General features: G+C 35.2%; 2 protein-coding genes across 2 annotated transcripts; one reads left to right on the plus strand and one right to left on the minus strand.

Moving 5' to 3' along the window:
- Nucleotides 1-2,066: 2,066 nt before the first annotated feature.
- Nucleotides 2,067-20,362, plus strand: LOC120156990 (E3 SUMO-protein ligase SIZ1-like). The gene is made up of 19 exons (XM_039168256.1): nt 2,067-2,294; nt 11,462-11,519; nt 11,682-11,719; nt 12,322-12,402; nt 12,517-12,559; nt 13,186-13,258; nt 13,503-13,665; nt 14,449-14,579; nt 15,547-15,615; nt 15,771-15,858; nt 15,949-16,024; nt 16,316-16,389; nt 16,621-16,728; nt 16,966-17,127; nt 17,944-18,048; nt 18,133-18,213; nt 18,285-19,491; nt 19,731-20,080; nt 20,158-20,362. The coding sequence occupies exons 1-18, from the start codon at nt 2,088-2,090 to the stop codon at nt 19,868-19,870; spliced, it is 2,904 nt and encodes a 967-aa protein (XP_039024187.1). The 5' UTR covers nt 2,067-2,087; the 3' UTR covers nt 19,871-20,080; nt 20,158-20,362.
- Nucleotides 20,363-20,801: 439 nt separating this feature from the next.
- On the minus strand, nt 20,802-25,134 carry LOC120156992 (transmembrane protein 209-like). The gene is made up of 7 exons (XM_039168257.1): nt 24,840-25,134; nt 24,182-24,237; nt 23,178-24,088; nt 22,430-22,628; nt 22,140-22,319; nt 21,650-22,026; nt 20,802-21,071 (listed from the first exon to the last, which is right to left on the minus strand). Exons 1-7 carry the CDS (start codon nt 25,025-25,027, stop codon nt 20,931-20,933), a joined length of 2,052 nt encoding a protein of 683 aa, XP_039024188.1. The 5' UTR covers nt 25,028-25,134; the 3' UTR covers nt 20,802-20,930.
- Between the last annotated feature and the right edge of the window lie 1,386 nt (nt 25,135-26,520).

Genomic DNA, 26,520 nt, shown 5'->3' on the forward strand with positions numbered 1-26,520 from the left:
GCTGGGATGATCTTGGTTGACCCCTCCAGCACAACATGTGTGAGGACCGTTGTATACTGTTAGTTCTCATCTGTTGTTTTTCCTCTTCCTTTTCGATATGCGAACCATCCAATTACATCTATTTTTGCGTCGGGCACAGTAACATACATATTTTACTGTCGTGGAGCGGTCGACTCTCGATTGAACATAATTACGGTTATTGTAATATTTTATAGCCATAATCGCTTCTTATTTGCTTGAAAACTCCATGCCTAAATATAACTCACCATTATTTATTGATGAGTAATATCCATAGTCACCGAAATGAGGCATATCCGTAAATTCTGGCCCATACATTGCACCATAATCAGCTTCATACATGTGTGTTGGAGGGTCAGTTTGTGTCACATTTGCTGGAACTTCATCCACATCATCATCATCATCATCATCGGAGTTGAATTGCGGTGATTCTGGGTGAATGAATAGTCCAGTCTCAGCACCATCCGCACCAGGCTCACGAAGTGGTTCTTCTGGTGGAGATGATGGTTCCTCCATGCTCTCCACATTTAGGTCGAAGAACCTACTAATTGCACGCTTTCCCCTTGAACTGGAAGGCATATCGACATTCAGATCGAAAAAGCTCGCAGTCGAATGCCTCCCCCTGGAGCTTGAACCCATCGTGTCAAATGGAAACTACACATATGGTTGCGTCGATGACATCTCCATATTAAGGTCAAACGGATTTGCATATGAATGCATTCCCCTTGAACTGGATGCGATGTTGCCATACAGATTGTTCGTCGACCCACCTCGGTACATATCGTAAGGATTTGCGGATGAATGTCTCCCCATTATGGCATTAAAATCATTACACATTACTGTCGTCGGGCTGTCAACTTGATCAACTTCTTCAGCCAACCCATAGTGAGAGCTTAATGATTGACCCCGAACGACACGCACTTGAATAAAATTTGTATACATCTCAATATCGGCGTCTAAATAATTACTTTGAGCTTCAACCATCATTTCAACATCATCGTTGTTCAAAAGTCCGAACCCTGTATAAGTTAATGGCAACAATAATGATGGAAATCTGTACTGCAACGACGACATTCTTCTACTACTTCCAACATGAATCTTCCTCGAAATCTTCATTATCAGCTCCTCAAGAGTTATGTTTCTCTTCAATGATATTTTAACACGCTCATTTGATACGAAAACAACGCCGGTTTCATCTTCTCGAATTTCACCATCATACTAAACAATAGCTGAAAGTCGCACCATTTTTTGAGTTTAAAAGTGCGACAATATTAAATCAGCAAAACAAAACAATTGAAACAATGCTGATTAAATAAATAATATATGAACGAAAATATAACAGAATAAATTTTTTACACATAAACGTAAATAATTTAAATAATATAATTTTATATTATTACATGTACCGCAAAACTATTTCGACGTATATTCCCGCTTTCTAATTATACAAACACAGAAATTAATTGACACCAATTAATATAAATATTTTTCAAATAATCATAATAAACAATAAATATAATAAAAAATTTATCACAAAATTACCTTATAACGAAAAATTGCACGAACTTCTGAATAAAAAATGAGAAAATTGTCAGAATTATTAACTCGTTGACAGAATTGTTGTATTAATTTATAAGTTGAGAGGAGAGATGTGAGGAACTTAACCCGGGAAGAAGGGTATTTATAGCCGAGAAAAGTTGTAACAATTATACAAGGCGCGGTACCTACCCCGCGCTATATATAATTATAAAGGTCAGGTGCGACCCCTGACCCGCGCTATACCCTATGTGGCGTAAGGCGCGCCTCAGGGGTCGTGTTATACCCACGTGTATCCCCATGTCAGCATAAGGCGCGTCGCAGGGGGCGCTTCTTATCCCACGTGACGCCAAATCAGCGTATAACGCGTTGTAGGGGGCGCACCTTACTGCAAAAGTATTAGATCAAAAAATATAATCTGACCGATATTAAATCGATAAATATACCGATCACCGATAATTTTTTCTTTTTGAAAAACGCCTTCTAAACTTGCCCAAAGAAAAAGAAAACGAAAAGAGGGAGTGAGTTGCAAAATGAACGCGGCAACACGCAATTTCACTGAAACTAAACCGGACGTGTTCCCCGTCAAAAAACCGGATTTGATAACCGGCGATAAGTCCAGTCACTTTTGTAAATTTATTTTATTTGAAAAAGAATTCTTCGTTCTGTTGGGACTCCTTCGTCAAGAAGGAAAAGGAGAAGTCGGCGTCTTCCACACTCGGAACCTTATATCTCCAATTTTCTCCTGAATTCATCAAAATTTTCCTTTTTTTACTCGACATCGGAAACTTCGTAAGTTCATTTAATCCGATCATCTTGATTCTCTTTCTCCGTGGATTGTTTAATTGGTCGATTTAATTTAATTTAATTTAATTTAATTTTGGTTTTAGTTATGTTGTCTCTTATTAGACCGATTGGTAATTTTCGAGTGTTTAAGGTTTTTCTTACAAATTTTTTGCTTGGCTGCAGACTGTAAACTGAACATGGATTTGGTTGCCAGTTGCCAGTTGCCAGTTGCAAGGTATTTAACTTTTTATTTTTATGTAAATATTTTCAGGTTTATTTTTATTTTACTATTTTTAGTAGTCATATAGGGTTTCTTTTCCCTGGCTGCTTCAGAAATGACATGTAATTGTATACGACTTATCTTTTTTTATACATTTTGGGGGATATCTTGATCAAATTTAACAAACTGGGTGAACTGTTGTCCCTGATCTTCTGCTTTTCCAACGTAAATTAATCGTTGGGCTGCTGGTAATTGTGAAAGGAAATTTCCCCTTATGCAACATATGGTACGGCTTTGGTGGGTTTGTGAATCTAGTTTTGAGTTTGTAAGTTAAGTTTACTATGGATGGTGTTGGTTGGTTCAGTTTTTTTTTTTGCTTGGTGGAATTAGTATTAGTTGTGAACACAGTGTTTAGTGTCACTCAGATTTTCTAAGTTTATTTTATGCAGCGACTTAAATCATGGGATTTATATATTAACCACTGTAGTCTCTTAAGCTGTATTTTAGTAGATAAATTCGTATGATTTTAGTTGCTTATTGTTATGATTGATACCGACCTGTTGATGCTCCCCCCCGGGGGGATTTCTTGAGAACTTATTCAAAATGATATTGCTATTGTAGGATAAGTTGGCATATTTCCGTATAAAAGAACTCAAAGACGTTCTCACTCAACTGGGTCTCTCAAAGCAGGGAAAGAAGCAGGTTATTTGCTAGAGAAAATGCACTGTAGTTTGCTTTCTGTCATTTGCATTTTTATTACAGCTTGCATCTTCATGATGTAGGATTATTTTTTACCTTTGTGTAATTTCATTGTAGGATCTTGTTGAGAGGATATTAGGTGCCCTCGCTAATGAACAAGGTAAAAAGTTCTTCCTCCTCTTGTTTAAATTGACAACGTATACTTACCATAGTCATCTCATGGGCTACTTTATCTTTCAAACATTTATTATTTCTGGTATTACTCTGCTAGCTTGAGACATAGTTTGTTAGACTGCTAGTAGTTAGCTGCTGATATGCTTGTCTGCAGCATACTCAGAGTTATGTTATCAGACATTGAATACTGATATATATTGTTTAGACTGATGTACAACATTATGAGTTTCAGCTGTTGGTAGAATTAATATTAATATATTTTTTTATTTCATTTATTTTACCGAGGAAAGCAATTATGAAGTTGTTTCCTGCCTGATTTTGATGTAGATTTACTGGATTCTGGATATTTTAGCGCTTAGCTTTTTTATCCATTAATTTCATTATGATAGTCTGTTTGATGCTTCCAATGGCACTATAAACTTCAAACATTTTTATTAGTGTTTTATTAGGGCAGTGTTTAGCTGAGGGAGGGAGGGAAAGGGTTGCATACAAGTATGTTGTGAGTAGAATTATGTGATTTCCTGAATTTATTGTCATTACTTTATAGATTGGTCAAAATTGGCCTGTATAAATCTGATTAATTTGTTCAGAAAATAAGTGTATTAATGTTGGACTTGTTTTTTCCCAGTTGCAAAGATGTGGGCAAAGAGGGCTCCTGTGGGAAAGGAAGATGTAGTGAAACTTGTTGATGACATATACAGGTTTACTTTTACATTTATGATTTTTCTCCGCTGAAGGTTTTGATGGAAACAGTTCCGGTGGAATTAACTTTTCCTTTCCTTTTCCATGTGAAAAAGTTGTGTTATTTTCCACTTAAATTATTCTATGCTTTATATTACTTTATTTCCTCTCAAAAGTGTCTATCTGCATTTTAACTTCTTAAGTGTATTTCTTGTCCTCAGGAAGATGCAGGTTTCTGGAGCCACTGAATTGGCATCAAAGGGAGAGGGTGTATCAGACGGCAGTAATGTTAAAAGTCAGGGGGAAATAGATGACCCCTTTAAATCTGATATGAAAGTTCGTTGTCTATGTGGAAGTTCATTGGAGACTGAGAACATTATCAGGGTGATGATAATAAACTTAATGTTCTTTGCCTCAGTACACATGTTAATGATGACTGATATCACAAGTGTGTGGCTGAAGTGTTGGGTGGCTCTATCTTTTTAAGTGTCAATTTCATGTTTCTTTATTTATGATTCGGAAGCTGGTTTTGCGTCTGACTTGAGATGGTATAATGTGCTTATTATGCAGAGTACTTATAATTTTTTCTGGTATGATCTTATGGTTGTGATTTTTATTCCTCCTTGATTTGTGCACTTAGATATGAAGTTCTCATATTTATACTTATCTTAACGAATCTGGTAAATATTCTAGTAAAAATTATAGATAGATCGCAGGCAATGAAAAGATGGGAATAGATAGATCAGTTGGCATTTACCATATCAAGTCTGCAACAATAGGTATTATATGAATCCTTGTTTCGGAAAATGATGAAGCATTTGAATCAGTGGATTTGAATTTCCTTGACTCTATATCCCCCGAATAATGCAGCCTTTTATGCTTGTGTACTTTTCATGAATCTTGCGCTGATGGAATTGTATGATCTATACTGCTTTTGAACTTCTTGTTCTGGTGCTGCATTTTTTGTGATAATTGCTATAGTGATGTTAAGGAATTATATTTTTCTGGTTGAAACATACTATTTTTTTTTTAATTCTGGTTCACGTGATATACTCTTCTCCATCTTGAGAAGAGATGCATGGATTCTGAAATTGCCCCTTTTTGTTATCCACTACAACATTTCCCTTTCTTCTACCTTAAATTGAATTGCTGATTTTTTTTATTTTTTATTTTTTGCGTCTGCCTTGTTCTGAAAACAGTGTGAAGATCAAAGATGCCAAGTATGGCAGCATATTGATTGTGTTATAATCCCAGAGAAGCCTATGGAGGGAAATCCACCAGTTCCTGATTTATTTTATTGTGAGATTTGTCGCCTAAGTCGAGCGGATCCGTATGTCTCTCTCTGTTTATGTGCGTTTGCATGTGTGCACATGATTACTTCAAATTGATGGTGAAGCTATGTACTGTTTTATGGTTTGGTTACAATAGTGACATTCAATACATTGATATAGAAATACATGAATATATTTATCATATTTCATATCTAATTGAATGTGTTTTGTCTTTATATTTATCATTTTGCAATATTCACATAAAAGATAATTATGTTGATATTAGATTGGATAAAGACTGATTACTGGTAGAACCTTTGTGATAGTCAGAATATCATTTATATTCAGGACTTGTAAATATCAATTTTCATTTCTGCCATCCACTAAGTAGGCTGATGAAAGGAAAAATAGATTAGAATGAGAAAAAGTAGGAAGTTTTATTTTTTGGTGTCCATAAAATGCTGTAAATTCTTTTAGATGATCAAATTAGTTCGAACAAGGAATCAAGTCTCTTTTTGGTTGAAAATGAAATATTTTCTTATTTGTATGATTTATTATTAGTGTTATTATGGTTATGCACTCAACTCATGGATTTTGTATATAATATCTCAGTAACATGATTTAGTTGGTTCTTTTACACATTAAGTAAAGATTAGGAATTATGATGGGAGGTATATAAAAGAGTCTGTGACCAATTCCTGTTAGAAATTACATTAAAAACAAAATACTGTTATTTGTAGCTATAGGATGTTTAAAAAGGTAATGCTAAATAGCTCTTCTACTGAAGAAGCATCATCTGATATTCTAATGCTAACTGGATTCTATATTTTGCAGTAGGAATCATCATGTAACTATACTTTATATATGCATTGTACTTCATATAATTATTTGGATGCATCTTGAAAATCTTTGTCTGGACATAAAGTTAATGGGTATTCGAATTTTGTTCATTTTGTTAGATCTTGATATTAATCGGAAATTTTCTGTTACATTGTTTTAATTCATGATGTGTTTCCCAATTGCAGTTTTTTGCTTTCTATTGCGAACCCTTTATATCCAGTGAAGTTGACTATTACGAGCATCCCAACTGATGGGTGAGTGAACTATATGGGAAATAGTAAATTCTTTTTCCCCTTAAACTTCCTGTTTATTTAGGAGTGATAAACACTGTATGATTTATGTGTGATGCTTTGTGACTTTTTTCCTTATTAGTTTGTTAGTTTAGTAATTCAGATCCACCATTTTACAGTACAAATCCAATGCAAAGTGTAGAGAAAACATTCCAAATTACCAGAGCAGACAAGGACTTATTGACGAAACAAGATTATGATGTCCAGGTTGGCTAGTGTAAAAAATATGTAAGATTTTGATGGTATTATTTTTGGCTATCTATCTTGATGTTTTTGTTTCTCATCTTGTCAAAATAGGCATGGTGCATGCTTCTGAATGACAAAGTTCCATTCAGGATGCAGTGGCCTCAATATGCAGATTTACAGGTCAATGGTATGGTTATTTATGTCTTGCTTTTACTTCTTGGTGGTTAATCAGACTTGTTACAGCTTAATTGCTAGCTACTGTTTATTTAACTTCTTGTCAAGTTGTCATTGAGAAGCATGCTTGGATTTAACCAAAAGAAGAAGAAAAAGATAAGAGCATGCTTTAGCTTGTTTGCCTTCTATTTTTCTAATTGAAACATTGTTGCTGACATCTTGTCCTTTTGAGTATTTTATATGAACTTCTCGATTTCAATATCTTAGCGGTAAATTTTTTTTGGGTCTACAAGTGACAAGCTTTTTGAACAGGTGTACCTGTTTGTGCGATTAATAGACCCGGCTCGCAGTTGCTTGGGGCTAATGGCCGTGATGATGGTCCAATTGTGAGTTTTTTTCCTTCTATTAACAAGATGAATTTTAGTTTATGTTCTTGATGTATATGGAATCATATTTTCCATAGAATTAACTGTTATATGTTCATGTATGTGATCGGTATGGGTCGGGAAGCTGGCAGGCCAGATTATTGCACGTTCTTTATAATACTGGTAATATTTTTATCTGTTACGAAACATCAACTCCCTAAACACTCGTTTCATTGTCTGTGCTTTTGTCAGATAACTACATGTACTAAAGATGGACTTAATAAGATAACTTTGACTGGATGTGATGCCCGTGTTTTCTGTTTTGGAGTTAGTATTGTTAAACGCCGAACTCTTCAACAGGTATGATAACAACATCAAATATATATGGTTGGAGATTTACCCTGAAATTTCCATATGTTAATATCAAGTTTTAATTTGAGATAAAAGATAATTGAACTACTAACATTAGTATTGAGAGTGTTTGTTCTATAATTTGAACAACAAATTCCTCCATTTCTGTGTAACTGAAACTTACCTTTCTATATACATGTTTGGTGTTCTTTATGTTCATTTTATATTTCTTGTGGCATGACTTAGATACTCGACATTATTCCGAAGGAGACCAATGGTGAATGTTTTGAAGATGCTCTTGCACGAGTTTGCCGTTGTATTGGTGGTGGAACTGCAGCAGACAATGGTGATAGTGACAGTGATCTAGAAGTCGTTGCAGATTTTTTTGGACTCAACCTACGTTGCCCTGTGAGTTATGAATAATTTGCTAGCACTCTTTCCTGTAAATTTATGCAGCTATGCACCATCTTTTTATGCTAAAGATATTTCATGTTTAATTCATGGGTATCATTCTTGAAATATTTGATTAGCTCTTCTTGTAAAGCATGTCTTTTAAGAGATGGTTATTGTGCCCTGTGATATTCATGGATCAAATTCTTCCAAGTCTCACTTTTGTACCAGCATAGTAGCTATAAAATGTCTATAGCCTAAAGGGGAAGCATCTAAGGTTATGTGTGCGCTTTGTAGCACATTTCTAGCTGAGGCTATAATGTCAGAAAAATGCACTTCATCCTTTATTGAGGTGGTGGTGCTATTTATCTTGCTTTTTTTTTTTGAAAGAAAATATATGGAGGCCTCATTAAAACCCCCCTTCATAACCTTCATGTTACAGCAATAACCTGAAAGGCATTGGAAGGATCTTGCTTTTTGCTGTAAAGTTGCCTGTGTTCCCTTTCAACCATTGAGCCAATACCATAATAGGCTTGTTTTGGCGAAGTTCATGGACCTATTTGACAGATTTATTAGTCTACATTGGATAATATGTGGTGTCTTATGCTTCTGGTTTGTTCCAATCAGAACTTAACTTTATCGTAGGACCATTTGGGTTCCATATATTTGTGTGCTTATCCTATGACCGGCTCTTTTAACAGTCTATTGTTTTTGCTTTCTATACTGTGTTTCTATATACCTCTCTGTCAACTCTGCATATTTATACTAAGCTGAATCTTACTTATCATGGAAGGGGATAATTCTCCTACCTGTCCTTTTTTTCTTCTACCATGTTGAGTGTTAATGGGATTGGAATACAATAATCGAGTACTGCACCCATCTTGAAGTTACTCTAATTATATCCAACTTCAATTTTTTTTGTTTACTTGTGACAGATTAGTGGTTCAAGAATGAAGGTGGCCGGAAGGTTTAAACCCTGTGTTCACATGGGTTGTTTCGATCTTGAAGTCTTTGTGGAGCTGAACCAACGTTCTAGAAAGGCAAGCAACTATTATAACATTTTTATTTCCGGTAGGAACTATTTTAAGGTTTTGACTAGCATTTGTTTGTGAATGTGATTGCAGTGGCAGTGCCCTATTTGTCTGAAGAACTACACGTTGGAGAATATTATAATTGATCCTTACTTTAATCGCATCACATTCAAGGTATGTGCCTTGTGGTATCCTCTATTTTTGTAGATGGCATCTGTGTAATAATGATGATTAACTTTGATACAGATGAGAAATTCTGGAGAGGATATTACAGAGATTGAGGTGAAGCCTGATGGTTTTTGGCGTGCAAAGGCTAAAAGTGAAAGTGAGCGTAGAGAACTTGGTGATCTTGCACAATGGCACTCTCCTGATGGCACCTTATGTAGACCTGACAGTGCTGAGGTCAAGCCAAGAACTGAAACATTGAAGCAGGTCAAACTTGAATGTGCTTCTGAAGGTCATACAGGCTTGAAACTTGGAATCCGGAAAAATTGCAATAGGTTATGGGAGGTTAGCAAGCCTGAAGATTTGAACACCTCCTCTGGTAGTAGATTACAAAAAATGATTGAACAATATGGGCAAAAAATTATCCCAATGAGCAGCAGTGCTACCGTAATAGACTCGACATATGAGTTTACCGACCGGAATTCATCTGTACCAGCCGGAAATGCAGAAGTTATTGTTCTTAGTGATTCAGATGAAGAGAACGAAATTTCGATATCTCTGTCAACTCTGGCAGAAGTTATTGTTCTTAGTGATTCAGATGACGAGAACGAAATTTCGATATCTCTGTCAACTCTGTTATCATTCTGATACTCTGTTTTGGACGAGCAAATTGAATTTGGATACGTTATTTGCGTTCATGGATTGGTTTTTATGTAGTTTGGCTTTGATTCGTGGTTTGGCAATAGTCTTTTAATAGTTTCATCTTTTTTTGTATTTTTTTACTGATGTAGTTAGATTTGTTCGTATTTATTTTTTGTTTGAGTTTTTGATTAGGATTTTAACTTTTTAATTGTATGGACATGGTGTGATCTTAATTGCTTAGTTTTTGTGTGATTGTAAAAAAAAATGGTTTAATTTACTATTATAGTTATAAATAAGCCTCCATTATTAATTCTAGATATTTCATCTTTTTAATAAAACCAACGTCTATTAAAAAATAAAATAATTTAAATTTATTAATTTTAAAATTTCATAAATCAAACTAATATAATTTAAGAGGCCGAATACCCTTTTGCATACACGCCTATGATGGTGTATACTATTAGATACAAACTCATATATTTGTTATATATTTAACTTAAGTAAGTTTTAACTAAAATATTTATTATATAATTATTTTTTATTCACATATAAAATTAAAAGAAATTAAATCTTTAATTTAATAATTATATAACGTAAATATAAATGTTGGTGGAATATTAAGCAATTTTTAGCTTAACCCAATAATTAAACAGTTAGTTATTTATAATTATGATCCTAAATTTAAAAATCAACATCAACTATAATTATTTATTTTGTCGTGTTAATATAATATAACTAAATATTCTTTTTTTACGAAATTATCTTAATATCATGTTAAGTAGTCTCTGTAGTAAATGAATTACTGTTATTTCGTGAGAATCCGAGTTCGAGCACCATAAATGTCAGGAATATGAACGTTCAATATTAAGAGGTTGAGAGTTATCTTTAAACAAATATTGTCTTGTACTAACTATTAACCCCAAATTAATAAAAACCTTAACTCTTTGAAAAAGAGACCAATTTTCAAATTTTACGTTTAGTGTTTTGATTTTTTTAAAAGAGTGATTAAAAGAATATTTGTAATTTTTAGAGATTTAAGGTTTGAGCATATTGTCTAATGTTTCAATATTTATTGTTAAATGAATTAGAGTATTTTGTAAAAATTATATCTTATAATTATTTCAGATTAATCATTTTTTTTATTTTTTTGGGAGGTGATGGCATAAAAAAAGTATAAAATCATATCAATATTACCGTTAAAAATTATTATAAATAATTTAAATAAAAATATAAAATTAAATGAGGGTTTAAATAAATAATTTATCTTAAATTTAATGATTCAATTTATGTTAATCAGTAATCACATAGTAGAAAGTCAACGGCTGAAATGCCACTTTATTGCTCTCTTGATTTTTTTTGGCAGAATCCAGCATGTACCTACGTATGATTGCACTCTAAACTTGCCCAAAAGAAAAAGAAAAGAGGGCGTGAGTTACAAAATGAACGGGGCAACACGCAACTTCACTGAAACTAAACCCGGACGTGTTCCCCATCAAAAAACCGGATTTGATAACCGGTGATGAGTCCGGTCACTTTTGTAAATTTATTTTCTTTGAAAAAGAATTCTTCATTCTGTTGGGACTCCTTCGTTAAGGAGGAGGAGAAGTCGGCGTTTTCCTCACTCGGAACCTTATTTCTCCAATTTTCTCCTCAATTCATCAAAATTTTCCTTTTTTTACTCGTCATCGGAAACTTCGTAAGTTCATTTAATCTGATCATCTTGATTCTCTTTCTCTGTGGATTGATTAATTGGTCGATTTAATTTAATTTAATTGTGGTTTTAGTTATGTTGTCTCGTATTAGACCGATTGGTAATTTTCGAGTGTGTAAGGTTTTTCTTACAGATTTTTGCTCGGCTGCAGACTGTAAACTGAACATGGATTTGGTTGCCAGTTGCAAGGTATTTAACTTTTTATTTTTATGTAAATATTTTCAGGTTTTTTTATTTTACTATTTCGAGTAGTTATATAGGGTTTCTTTTCCCTGGCTGCTTCAGAAATGGCATGTAATTGTATACGACTTATCTTTTTTGTATACATTTTGGAGGATATCTTTATCAAATTTAACAAACTGGGTGAACTGTTGTCCCTGATCTTACTTCTGTTTTTCCAACGTAAATTAATCGTTGGGCTGCTGGTAATTGTGAAAGGAAATTTCCTCTTCTGCAACATATGGCACGGCTTTGTGAATCTAGTTTTGAGTTTGTAAGTTAAGTTTACTATGGATGGTGTTGGTTGTTTCAGTTTTTTTTCTTGGTGGAATTAGTATTAGTTGTGAACAGTGTTTAATGTCACTCAGATTTTCTAAGTTTATTTTATGCAGCCACTTAAATCATGGGATTTCTATATTTACCACTGTAGTCTCTTAAGCTGTATTTTAGTAGATAAATTCGTATGATTTTAGTTGCTTATTGTTATGATTGATACTGACCTGTTGATGCTCCCCACCCCCCCCGGTGGGGGATTTCTTGAGAACTTATTCAAAATGATATTGCTATTGTAGGATAAGTTGGCATATTTCCGTATAAAAGAACTCAAAGACGTTCTCACTCAACTGGGTCTCTCAAAGCAGGGAAAGAAGCAGGTTATTTGCTAGAGAAAATGCACTGTAGTTTGCTTTCTGTCATTTGCATTTTTATTACAGCTTGCATCTTCATGATGTATGATTATATTTTACCTTTGTGCAATTTCATTGTAGGATCTTGTTGAGAGGATATTAGGTGCCCTCTCTAATGAACAAGGTAAAAAGTTCTTCCTCCTCTTGTTTAAATTGACAACGTATACTTACTATATTCATCTCATGGGCTACTTTATCTTTCAAACATTTATTATTTCTGGTATTACTCTGCTAGCTTGAGACATAGTCTGTTAGCTGCTGATATGCTTGTCTGCAGCATACTCAGAGTTATGTTATCAGACATTGAATACTGATATATATTGTTAGACTGATGTACAACATTATGAGTTTCAGCTGTTGGTAGAATTAATATTAATATATTTTTTTATTTCATTTATTTTACCGAGTAAAGCAATTATGAAGTTGTTTCCTGCCTGATTTTGATGTAGATTTGCTGGATTCTGGATATTTTAGCGCTTAGCTTTTTTATCCATTAATTTCATTATGATAGTCTGTTTGATGCTTCCAATGGCACTATAAACTTCAAACATTTTTATTAGTGTTTTATTAGGGCAGTGTTTAGGTGAGGGAGGGAGGGAAGGGGTTGCATACAAGTATGTTGTGAGTAGAATTATGCGATTTCCTGAATTTATTGTCATTACTTTATAGATTGTTCAAAATTGGCCTGTATAAATCTAATTAATTTGTTCAGAAAATAAATGTAATAATGTTGGACTTGTTTTTTCCCAGTTGCAAAGATGTGGGCAAAGAGGGCTCCTGTGGGAAAGGAAGATGTAGTGAAACTTGTTGATGACATATACAGGTTTACTTTTACATTTATGATTTTTCTCCACTGAAGGTTTTGATGGAAACATTTCCGGTGGAATTAACTTTTCCTTTCCTTTTCCATGTGAAAAAGTTGTGGTTTACCATTGAGTTTACCATTGAGACAAGATGATGCTAGTGTATCTATTTTTCCACTTAAATTATTCTATGCTTTGTATTACTTTTATTTCCTCTCAAAAGTGTCTATCTGCATTTTAACTTCTTGTATTTCTTGTCCTCAGGAAGATGAAGGTTTCTGGAGCCACTGAATTGGCATCAAAGGGAGAGGGTGTATCAGATGTCAGTAATGTTAAAAGTCAAGGGGAAATAGATGACCCCTTTAAATCTGATATGAAAGTTCGCTGTCTATGTGGAAGTTCATTGGAGACTGAGAACATTATCAGGGTGATGATAATAAACTTAATGTTCTTTGCCTCAGTACTCATATTAATGATGACTGATATCACAAGTGTGTGGTTGAAGTGTTGGGTGGCTCTATCTTTTTAAGTGTCAATTTCATGTTGCTTTATTTATGGTTCGGAAGTTGGTTTTGCGTCTGACTTGAGATGATATAATGTGCTTATTATGCAGAGTACTTATAAATTTTTATGGTATGATCTTATGGTTGTGATTTTTATTCCTCCTTGATATGTGCACTTAGATATGAAGTTCTCATATTTATACTTATCTTAATGAATCTGGTAAATGTTCTAGTAAAAATTATAGATAGATCTCAGGCAATAACAAGATGGGAATAGATAGATCAGTTGGCATTTACCATATCAAGTCTGCAACAATGGCTATTATATGAATCCTTGTTTCGGAAAATGATGAAGCATTTGAATCAGTGGATTTGAATTTCCTTGACTTTATATCCCCCGAATAATGCAACCTTTTATGCTTGTGTACTTTTCATGAATTGATGGAATTGTATGATCTATACTGCTTTTGAACTTCTTGTTCTAGTGCTGCATTTTTTTGTGATAATTGCTATAGTGATGTTAAGGAATTATATATTTCTGGTTGAAACATACTATTTTTTTCTTAATTCTGGTTCACTTGATATGCTCTTCTCCATCTTGAGAAGTGATGCATGGATTCTGAAATTGCCCGTTCTTGTTATCCACTACAACATTTCCCTTTCTTCTACCTTAATTTTTTTTTGCGTCTGCCTTGTTCTGAAAACAGTGTGAAGATCAAAGATGCCAAGTGTGGCAGCATCTTGGTTGTGTTATAATCCCGGAGAAGCCTATGGAGGGAAATCCACCAGTTCCTGATTTATTTTATTGTGAGATTTGTCGACTAAGTCGAGCGGATCCGTATGTCTCTCTCTGTTTATGTGTGTTTGCATGTGTGCACATGATTACTTCAAATTGACGGTGAAGCTATGTACTGGTTTATGGTTTGGTTTCCAATAGTGACGTTCAATACATTGATATAGAAGTACATGAATATATTTACCATATTTCATATCTAATTGAATGTATTTCGTCTTTATATTTATCATGTTGCAATATTCACATAAAAGATACTTATGGTGATATTAGATTGGATAAAGACTGATTACTGGTAGAACCTTTGTTACAGTCAGAATATCATTTACATTCAGGACTTGTAAATATCAATTTTCATTTCTGCCATCCACTAAGTAGGCTGATGAAAGGGCAGATATATTAGTATGAGAAAAAAGTAGGAAGTATTGTTTTTTGGTGTCCATAAAATGCTGTAAATTCTTTTAAATGATCAAATTAGTTTGAACAAGGAATCAAGTCCCTTTTTGGGTGAAAATGAAATATTTTCTTATTTGTATGATTTATTATTAGTTTTATTATGGTTATGTACTCAACTCATGGAATTTGTATATAATATCTCAGTAACATGATTTAGTTTGTGGTTTTACACATTAAGTAAAGATTAGGAATTATGATGGGAGGTATATAAAGGAGTCTATAACCAATTTCTGTTAGGAATTACATTAAAAACAAAATACTGTTATTGTAGCTGTAGGATGTTTAAAATGGTAATGCTAAATAGCTCTTCTACTGAAGAAGCATCATCTGATATTTTAATGCTAACTGGATTGTCTATTTTTCAGTAGGAATCATCATGAAACTATGCTTTATATTTGCATTGTACTTCATATAATTATTTGGTTGCATATTGAAAATCTTTGTCTAAGCATAAAGTTAATGGGTATTCGAATTTTGTTCATTTTGTTAGACATTGATATTAATCGGAAATTTTCTGTTACATTATTTTAATTTACGATGTGTTTCCCAATTGCAGTTTTTTGCTTACTATTGCGAACCCTTTATATCCAGTGAAGTTGACTATTACGAGCATCCCAACTGATGGGTGAGTGAACTATATGGGAAATAGTAAATTCTTTTTCCCCTTAAATTTCCTGTTTATTTAGGGGTGATAAACACTGTATGCTTTATGTGTGATGCTTTGTGACTTTTTTCCTTGTTACCTTGTTAGTTTAGTAATTCAGATCCACCATTTTACAGTACAAATCCAATGCAAAGTGTAGAGAAAACATTCCAAATTACCAGAGCAGACAAGGACTTATTGACGAAACAAGATTATGATGTCCAGGTTGGCTAGTGTAAAAAATATGTAAGATTTTGATGGTATTATTTTTGGCTATCTATCTTGATGTTTTTGTTTCTCTTCTTGTCAAAATAGGCATGGTGTATGCTTCTGAATGACAAAGTTCCATTCAGGATGCAGTGGCCTCAATATGCAGATTTACAGGTCAATGGTATGGTTATTTATGTCTTGATTTTACTACTTGGTGGTTAATCAGACTTGTTACAGCTTAATTGCTAGGTACTGTTTATTTAACTTCTTGTCATTGAGAAGCATGCTTGGATTTAACCAAAAAAAAGAAGAAAAAGATAAGAGCATGCTTTAGCTTGTTTGCCTTCTATTTTTCTAATTGAAACATTGCTGCTGACATCTTGTCCTTTTGAGTATTTTCTATGAACTTCTCGATTTCAATATCTTAACAGTAAATTTTTTTGGGTCTACAAGTGACAAGCTTTTTGAACAGGTGTACCTGTTCGTGCAATTAATAGACCCGGCTCGCAGTTGCTTGGGGCTAATGGCCGTGATGATGGTCCAATTGTGAGTTTTTTTCCTTCTATTAACAAGATGAATTTTGATTTATGTTCTTGATGTATATGGAATCATATTTTCCATAGAATTAACTGTTATATGTTCATGTATGTGATCGGTATGGGTCGGGAAGCTGGCAGGCCAGATTATTGCACGTTCTTTATAATACTGGTAATATTTTTATCTGTTAAGAAACATCAACTCCCTAAACACTCGTTTCATTGTCTGTGCTTTCGTCAGATAACTCCATGTACTAAAGATGGACTTAATAAGATAACTTTGACCGGATGTGATGCCCGTGTTTTCTGTTTTGGAGTTAGTATTGTTAAACGCCGAACTCTTCAACAGGTATGATAACAACATCAAATATATATGGTTGGAGATTTACCCTGAAATTTCCATACGTTAATATCAAGTTTTAATTTGAGATAAAAGATAATTGAACTACTAACATTAGTATTGAGAGTGTTTGTTCTATAATTTGAACAACAAATTCCTCCATTTCTGTGTAACTGAAACTTACCTTTCTATATACATGTTTGGTGTTCTTTATGTTCATTTTATGTTTCTTGTGGCATGACTTAGATACTCGACATGATTCCGAAGGAGACCAATGGTGAATGTTTTGAAGATGCTCTTGCACGAGTTTGCCGTTGTATTGGTGGTGGAACTGCAGCAGACAATGGTGATAGTGACAGTGATCTAGAAGTCGTTGCAGATTTTTTTGGAGTCAACCTACGTTGCCCTGTGAGTTATGAATAGTTTGCTAGCACTCTCTTTCCTGTAAATTTATGCAGCTATGCACCATCTTTTTATGCTAAAAATATTTCATGTTTAATTTATGGGTATCATTCTTGAAATATTTGATTAGCTTTTCTTGTAAAGCATGTCTTTTAAGAGATGGTTATTATGCCCTGTGATATTCATGGATCAAATTTTTCCAAGTCTCACTTTTGTACCAGCATAGTAGCTATAAAATGTCTATAGCCTAAAGGGGAAGCTTCTAAGGTTATGTGTGCTTTGTAGCACATTCTAGCTGAGGCTATAATGTCAGAAAAATGCACTTCATCCTTTATTGAGGTGGTGGTGCTATTTATCTTGCTTGTTGCTGTAAAGTTGCCTGTGTTTCCTTTCAACCATTGGAGCCAATACCATAATAGGTTTCTTTTGGCGAAGTTCATGGACCTATTTGACAGATTTATTAATCTACATGGATAATATGTGCTGTCATATACTTCTGGTTTGTTCTAATCAGAACTAAACTTTATCATAAGTCCATTTGGGTTCCATATATTTGTGTGCTTATCCTATGACTGTCTCTTTTAACATTCTATTGTTTTTGCTTTCTATACTGTGTTTCTATATACCTCTCTGTCAACTCTGTATTTATACTAAGCTGAATCTTACTTATCATGGAAGAGGGGATAATTCTCCCACCTCTCCTTTTTTTCTTCTACCATGTTGAGTGTTAATGGGATTGGAATACAATATTCCAGTACTGCACCCTTCTTGAAGTTACTCTAATTATATCCAACTTTCATTTTTTTTGTTTACTTGTGACAGATGAGTGGTTCACGAATGAAGGTGGCCGGAAGGTTTAAACCATGTGTTCACATGGGTTGTTTCGATCTTGAAGTTTTTGTGGAGCTGAACCAACGTTCTAGAAAGGCAAGCAACTATTATAACATTTTTATTTCCAGTTGGAACTATTTTATGGTTTTGACTAGCATTTGTTTGTGAATGTGATTGCAGTGGCAGTGCCCCATTTGTCTGAAGAACTACACGTTGGAGAATATTATAATTGATCCTTACTTTAATCGCATCACATCCAAGGTATGTGCCTTGTGGTTATCCTCTTTTTGTTGATGGCATCTGTGTGATAATGATGATTAACTGTGATGCAGATGAGAAATTGTGGAGAGGATATTACAGAGATTGAGGTGAAGCCTGATGGTTTTTGGCGTGCAAAGGCTAAAAGTGAAAGTGAGCGTAGAGAACTTGGTGATCTTGCACAATGGCACTCTCCTGATGGCACCTTATGTAGTCCTGACAGTGCTGAGGTCAAGCCAAGAACTGAAACATTGAAGCAGGTCAAACTTGAAGGTGCTTCTGAAGGTCATACAGGCTTGAAACTTGGAATCCGGAAAAATTGCAACGGGTTGTGGGAGGTTAGCAAGCCTGAAGATTTGAACACCTCCTCTGGTAGTAGATTGCAAGAAAGGATTGAACAATATGGGCAAAAAATTATCCCAATGAGCAGCAGTGCTACCGGAAGTGGTAAGGATGGTGAAGATCCCAGTGTAAATCAGGATGGTGGTGGAACTTATGACTTCACAAGCAATGGGATTGAACTTGATTCCCTGCCTATGAATGTAGACTCGACATGTGAGTTTACCGACCGGAATCCATCCGTACCAGTCGGAAATGCAGAAGTTATTGTTCTGAGTGATTCAGATGAAGAGAACGAAATTTCGATATCTCCTGCTACTGCCTACAAGGATAATCATAATGATGGTGGAATTAATTTTCCAGTGTCTCCTGGAATTTCTCATCAGTATTCAGAAAATCCTTCTCTTGGTGCTGCTGGTAGTTTGGGTCTTTTTAATCCTAACGATGAATTTGACATGCCTCTATGGCCATTACCTCCAGGAATGCAAGAAGGTTCTGGGTTTCAACTATTTAGTACAGATGCAGATGTCTCAGATGCCTTAGTTGGTCTGCAGCATAATTCTCTCAATTGCCCTTCATCAATGAATGGCTATACAATGGCTCCTGAGACAACAATGGGATCTGCACCTATTGTTCCTTGTTCTTCTATTGGTCAGACTGCTATGGATATGAATAATGGCTTGGTTGACAATACCTTGTTTGGTGGAGAAGACCCTTCTCTCCAGATATTTCTTCCAACATGTCCTTTAGGTGTATCACCACAGTCAAATTTGAGAGATCAAGCTGATGCATCAAATATACTCCGCACCGATGATTGGATTTCTCTTAGGCTTGGAGGTGGTGTAAGTGGAGGTCACGGGGATTTGGCCACTGTGAATGGATTGAATTCAGGGCTGCAAATTCCTTCTAGAGATGATGCTATGGATTCTTTGGCCGACACTGGTTAGTTTCCTTGTTCTTTTGAAGAGCCCTAATGTGGTAGCTTATGTCTGAAAATTTCTATGTAACAGACAGGAATGGAAAAGGCTTCAAAGCTTGTTACTAGCAATAATGTGTGATTCTAGGATATGATGGTATATGTGGTGGTTGCATTGTATCTGTTGTAATGTGTCTTGTACACTTCATTAGCATTTGCCTAGCTCAGTCTGTTTAACATCTGGCATTACCTGTTCCTTCTGCAGCTTCTTTGCTACTTGGCATGAACAACTGTAGATCTGAGAAGTCAAGTAGACAAAGATCAGAGAGCCCTTTCTTATTTCCTCGGCAAAAGCGTTCTGTAAGACCAAGATTATATCCTTCTATTGACTCAGATTCCGAGTAGTTGAACTAGTTTGCCAGACATTGGCCCTCCCTTATGAATCATCTTATGAAGAACTGTGGTGATCACTCATGAAGAAAGTTTTGGCATTTCTGTCAAGCATGAAATGTAAATTTTCAGAAGGAAAGCCCATCTCAAAACAAACAAAGATGGCTACAAGGAAGCTCTGCTACGGTCTTGAGCTGGGGAGTTCCGAATGTCTTTTGTTAAATGGTGAGCACGAGCCTTTTTATAACTGTCACCATTGTGCATTCAACGAAGCTCCATTTTCTAATTCTGTGTTCTGACAGGGTTGTTACAAGCTGTTTCACAGCGAACAATGATCACCAGGTTCTACCTTTTAAATTGTACAGTGGTATAGTCTGAAAATTGGAATTTTGATCCAATGGTTTAAAACCCTTTGGATGCAGTAGGGGAGGTATAATTTGAAGATCCGCCATTTTTCCTCTTTACTTGAAGATGTTGGGATCAAATAGCCTGTAGATCGAGGGCTTTTTACAGTTTATTTATAGATAAATGATATTTTATCAAAATGATTCCTTTTTGCCCTGATAGATTTCCCTGGCCACCGCTGGTCCGTGTTTGTCGACTTTCTATTAATGCAGTAACCGTCATGCTTATGAATGATTGTGTGATCAATCTTGGCATGTCAAATTATCATTTACCTTTTAATGTCATGACAAGAAATCTCAATATTAGTAAACGTTGAATATAATTTCAAGCAACCCTGTATTGTAAGCCAATCTAATTTCTTATCTTTCAAGGAGCTCCGGTCGCTGGTTAGAAGCACTATTAGTCCATTGCAATATTTACGCCAAAGTGTCAATGTCATGCAGGTTTTTTTTAAGAGGAAAGCTTGTACTCCAATATTTTCGCCTAAAATCTTTAATAAGAAAACTACTGAAACTACAAACTAAAATGTCAATGGTCAGCTTCTCGGGGATTGTGTTTGTTCATACAGGCAAAAGTTTGAAAAGCCAAACTACTTGTTTACAACTTGGAAATCCTTAAAACTGACAAGTCAAACAGGCAAAATCTGTAATGCATCCCCTAAACATGCTAGTCAGGGTTCAGTTTGAGGATCAAGAACCGGGAGAATATTCAAGGCAGAAGAAGCAAGGTGCATTCCTCGAACTATGCCTCCATATTCAACCTTTATTCTAAGGCACAACAGCAAGATTGAATCCCACAGTGCACTCCTCCCCTGAAAATATCAAAATAGTAACTCATACGTGTTAGATATATATTTTCCATCATCCATAGACATCAAATATATAGTTCCAAGTAAAGCAGCGATGCAGCAGCATGGGGAAAAAAGAAATAGTACGTACACATGTTAAGTCATTTATATTTAGTATGTATTAAAAATATAGAAGGATGATTTAAAAGGAAAAATAATATTTTTATTTGATGAGATCGAGTGTATTGAAGCAAGCTTTTCTATCAAAACCATCTTAATCAACTGCCTGCCTCCACTCTTTAAAAAAAGAAAGAAGTCTTTAATTGAAAGGGCTTTATCATCTTCAGAATTGACTCAACAAATGCCGACATTAACTTTAAATTCAAACCATTTTTATAATCCACTCCTTTCTTTTTTCCTAACCTGTTATTTCTGTCTTGCCACTAGTATTAACCATTATTACTTGTTATGTATCATGTGTCCTACAGGGGTACATGCAAGTTTAAGTCTTTTTATGATCTTCATATCAAATATACTACTCAAAAAAATAGTTGGTGCAACATATCATCCGACTGTAACTAAAAAGTTAAAATACACGGTACCTGAAGAGAGAACTGTGACTTCTTGTCCCAGTATAAGGCAAAAACGGGGGGATTTTGTTTTCCAACGGCCAATATGCAAGCTCCTGGATGGAGAATTGAGGGAACCCCGGAGATTACTGCTACATACTTTTCTGGCAACCTGTCTTTTGGTGGAAGCACTCCAAGGAATAAGGGATTCTTACTAGATTGAGCTCCAGCATAAGAAGTAGGATCAACATGTAACATCCATTTTGGGTGTTCCATGAAAGCACAAAACAGATACAAGAGCAAGTGAGAATCAGTTGGAAGTTCATGAGTCCACTTCTTGTTCTTCTTGTCAAAAACCTCCCCACCTCCAAGATATTCATAGTTCTTCAGGCATGTTCCTTCAGCGAGTTCTGCAGAATTCACAATATGGTGACTTGATAGTTTATGTACACTAAAAGTCTCTTAAGTTCTACAAGTAAACAGAAACCAAGCATAAAGAGGAAGATTTTGAGTTTCTAAATACCTCTTATTCTTTGAACTGTATAATCAGCTTTCACACTGCTTTGTGGTAGTAAACCCTTCATCCACTCTCCTTTCATCAATGCGTGAAGCCTCTGGTGTTCGGTAATGGCATTGATACACTCCTGCATAACAGGGATCAGAGGATTTTGTTGCACTTGTTGTTGATTGGCTAAAGGATTTGCTGCATTCAATTAAAAAAAATACCATTATAAATCCTTGGCTAAGATCAATAAACAAAACCAACTTACCAAACACAAAAATATATTAACAACAGCAATGAAAGCCACTTACACATGGAAGCCTCAAGAGCCTGCACAATAGTTGCCGATAATTGATGAAGGAGCCCTTCTTCCTCAAGAGTGAATGCCGGCTGCCATTCTTTCATCCTTTCAGGTTTAGATGAAGTAGCAGAACTTCCATTGGTTGGTAGATCACTTCCCACTTGAGTTACTGTTACTGAGATATTGAGTTTAGCAGCTGCTTGCATTACCTATAGAGGATTTAAGAATTATCAGCTTACTATACACGAAAACGCAAAAGAAAAAGTAGATAATGGTAATGGCAAGGTTGTAAAGTCCAAAACAATGGAAAAAAAAAGTATAACAGCAATAATATTCACATCTCGGTGCCTGTATATCAGACAGCCACGGGGAAAGAGCTATAAGAAACATGATATTTAAACTTCTTGGTTTCTCAAATTCTAAACAGTGCTATATTACACCAACTTTCTAGTTTTGACAATCTTCAACAACATGGTAAAGATAGAAGTTTTAGCAACTCATTCTGCAAAATAAAGAAGACCATAACATGGACTAATTCATAATAGACAATTTCGGATTACAAAAGAATTGTCTTTTTCTTTTTTGGTAAAACATATACACTTCATGGACATTTGAGATCTAATCATTGAATATTTCCAGATTAAGAGTGGATTAATTTACTCACACCTCAAAATTATTAACAGACACTACGTAACATGAGCAGGGTGAGACTTGGGAGTGGAATGGAAATAATGGCATAAATTATGGAATTGAAGGACCTGAATATGACTGGTTTCAATCTTGTTAAGTAGAGGATTTAGCAGAACTGAAGAAAACCACTGTCTGAGGCGATCGCGCCACAGCTCAATTTGGGGATAGATGCCCAAATGCTCAAAAGCTTCAATAGACTCTTCTATGGACATTGGAGGTGGAAGGTCGCCCTCTCCTTTCTTTGGAGGAGTGGTAAATTTCTGGGAACCAGGAGACATCCTCACAGGCCTCAGTGGTGTACTCCTTGTAGTTCCAGATGTATTAGCCGAACTTACAACAGTATTAGGACTTGCAATTCCAAATCCACTGATGGTTGAGGGTGGGGTGGCAAGTTTTCCAGCTGATTCAGTGATTTTCTCATCTACTTCAGCAAGAAATCGTTCAAGTTGCTCTTCTGTCGTTATTTCTTTGGTATAGGAAGCTCGCTTGGTAGACCAAGGGGATTTTACCACAGGCTCCTGTCCTGGTGAAGTTTGAAGAGGAGATAACGCTGAAGAGGATGCTGGAACATGATATAACAAAGGAGAGCCCACCGATCTGGATGAGGAAGCAAATGAACCTATCTTATTCCCACTACTGGTGTTTGATTTATTAGAGTTGACCAGAGACTTCCGATCTGAGCCATTAATTTGTGGATGGAGTGGAACAAGAACATCTGAAGATGATTTCACTGGGGATTTGGACTTTGGAGGTTTCTTAGATGAGTCCGGTGCAACTTGCTCAACCTTCGGTTTCATTCCCAAAAGCCCTAGTTGGTGCTTCGTTAGCTGAGAGTGATCCCTAGTTGCTTTAGAAGGAGATACAACAGGTGCACAACCAATACTCCTACTTCTATGCAGAGAGATAGCTTTGAATAGGGCAAAAATGGTGCCAATGAAAACTACCCCTGACACAGACTGTATTCCTTTGGCAAATATATCTGAACCATAGAAAAAAGTTAAATGTGAAGGCATGAAATAGAGCACTTATACTTCAACAATCAAAGGAATCCAATCTCCAAATGATAACTTACAAGATAATTCTTCAGAGAAATTTCCAAACTTCAATTTATCAGTCAAGCCAGTTCCCCTTCATCAGTGTAAGGCAAAAAAAAAAAAGTGTTGATGGATTTAAACAAAATGCATTTTGAATCAAAACAGAAGTAGAGACAAAAATAATAATCTAAAGATTTTCTTTTCCCCCTATGTTAGCATATTTAATGTTGGTTCTTTCCCTTTGAAAGCTGAGAAAGACAGAAACCTTAAAATTGTTAATCTCTATACTTGTACCAGTAAATCAACTCAAATCATCTTTCTCATTCTCTTTTATAAACATAATATACATATCCTGCAATCTGAACTTTCTTTGGGTAATTAAGGAGGAGAATGAAGGTTTTGGCCTATGCCTTGTAATCTGCTAACAAAACATCATAAACTCCCGGAATTATTGATAAAAGTTCATTACAAATAAAGGCTATATTCATGTATTTTATCAGAAACAACCCAAGATAGAGAGTTTAAATGTCTATAAAAGAATACCCATTTGCTTAAACCCTCCTAAAACCCTAAAAAAATCATATGTTCGACAAATGCGTGTATATTCAGCTTAGGAAGGCTCGGAACCGCTGCATTTTCTGTATGAAAGAGAAAACACCAAAAGGAAAACCCCTAAAGGACCGAAAATTAATGAACCTGGAAGTGATGTAGAGGAGAGCCAAAGCAGAGGCCGAGGAGAGGCAGAAGATGCAAAGAAGAGTTGATTTGGAGGGTTGTAGACTTGTGGCGGTTAAAGCGGCAGATAGGGTTGGGTTTTGGTACACTGAGAACTTTGAGGGCTTCGATGGAGGCGACGCCCTGTCTTGGTTGCCGGCGGCTTCCATGGTTTTACAAGTTTCTGGGTAAAGAAGAATGGGGTTTGATGGGATTTAATAGAGATTTTTGAAATCGATTAATGGCATAAACATGGCACTTACTGTGTATGTAATGAGTTAATTTTGAAGAGAATTTGTAGCTATTGGATGAGCCATTTGATTGAAGAGCCTTCCTAATTGTTCTATAATAAGAACCTGGGAAAATGCTAAAAGGACGAAGTAGACTTTAGTCCCTGAATTTGTTAGACTTTGTCAACTTGGTCTCTATTTTTTACTCGCTTTAGTCTCATATTTTGATTTTTTAAGGGTAAAGTAAATAATCCCCAAACTTTTAGGGCGCTTGCATTTTGATCACTCAATTTTTGAAACTTGCAATACAATCGTTCGTTTTCATTAAGGTCACTGTCGTTACCTACCGTTAGTTATAGCTAACGTGACACTTAACTCCAGTTAACCCTCTTCTTCTTCTTCTTAACCAACGATAAACATATGAGGCACGACAGATTGGATTTTTGGTCAGAACGGTATGAGGACTCCAATGGTGGTGATTGTGTGGCGAATGGACAGCCAATATGCCAAAAATCGATGAAAACATAAAAGGGGCATTGGGATTTTTTGACAAGATTTAGGGCCCTCTCCACGACGAAAGGAGGTGAGTCTCGACAAGTGGCTAGCGGAGTTTTGGTTGGAATGAAGCGATTTTCCTATTGGTACCGACAATGATGATCATCAGCGACTGACGACGAAGATTGGGGATGGGTGTTCGAACGGTCTTCTCACGATTTGGGATAAACGGTGGACAGTGAGCATGAATCGAGGATCGGGGTGAGATTGAGAGGTGTCACCGGTGATAGTGATGTGAGCCACCACTGACCAGAGGTGGGGTGAACGGGAGTTATTTTTATGTGTGTGAGAGGAGGAGGATAAGAAGAAGAAGGGGGTTAACGGGAGTTAAGTGCCACGTCGGCTAAAACTAACGGGAGGTAACGACATGAACCTTACCGAAAACGAACTAAAAGTTCGATGATTGTATTGCAAGTTTCAAGAGTTGGGTGACCAAAATGCAAGCGCCCTAAAAAAACAGAGACTATTTATATACTTTACCCTTTTTAAAACTGCACTTTTAGAATAATAATATTCTTTTTTATCAAAATTATGTGTATAACCGTTTATTGTTAAAAAAATTGAAAATTTTCGAACATATATTCTCTTATATTTATCTCAAAACTATATAAAAATAACAATGAATGTGTTTATTTTTTAAAATTATTTGAAACTGAATTAAAGTTCCATGTATATAGTTGCACGTCTAATCAAAATTTATATATAATTTTGATAATTTACTACTATAAGAATAATAGTAATTACTAATGTAATTATACTAATTCTCATTCCTTTCTCTTAAAAAATGAAGTGAAGCAATTATATTTTAATTTAACAAAATTCAAATTTATTAAAAGAAAATATAACGAACCGATAAAAAGGTCGTTGATAAATTAAAC

The sequence above is a fragment of the Hibiscus syriacus genome, unplaced genomic scaffold, assembly GCF_006381635.1.
Source record: "Hibiscus syriacus cultivar Baekdansim isolate YM2019G1 unplaced genomic scaffold, ASM638163v2 tig00111238_pilon, whole genome shotgun sequence".
In the NCBI taxonomy this organism is placed as follows: Eukaryota; Viridiplantae; Streptophyta; class Magnoliopsida; order Malvales; family Malvaceae; genus Hibiscus; species Hibiscus syriacus.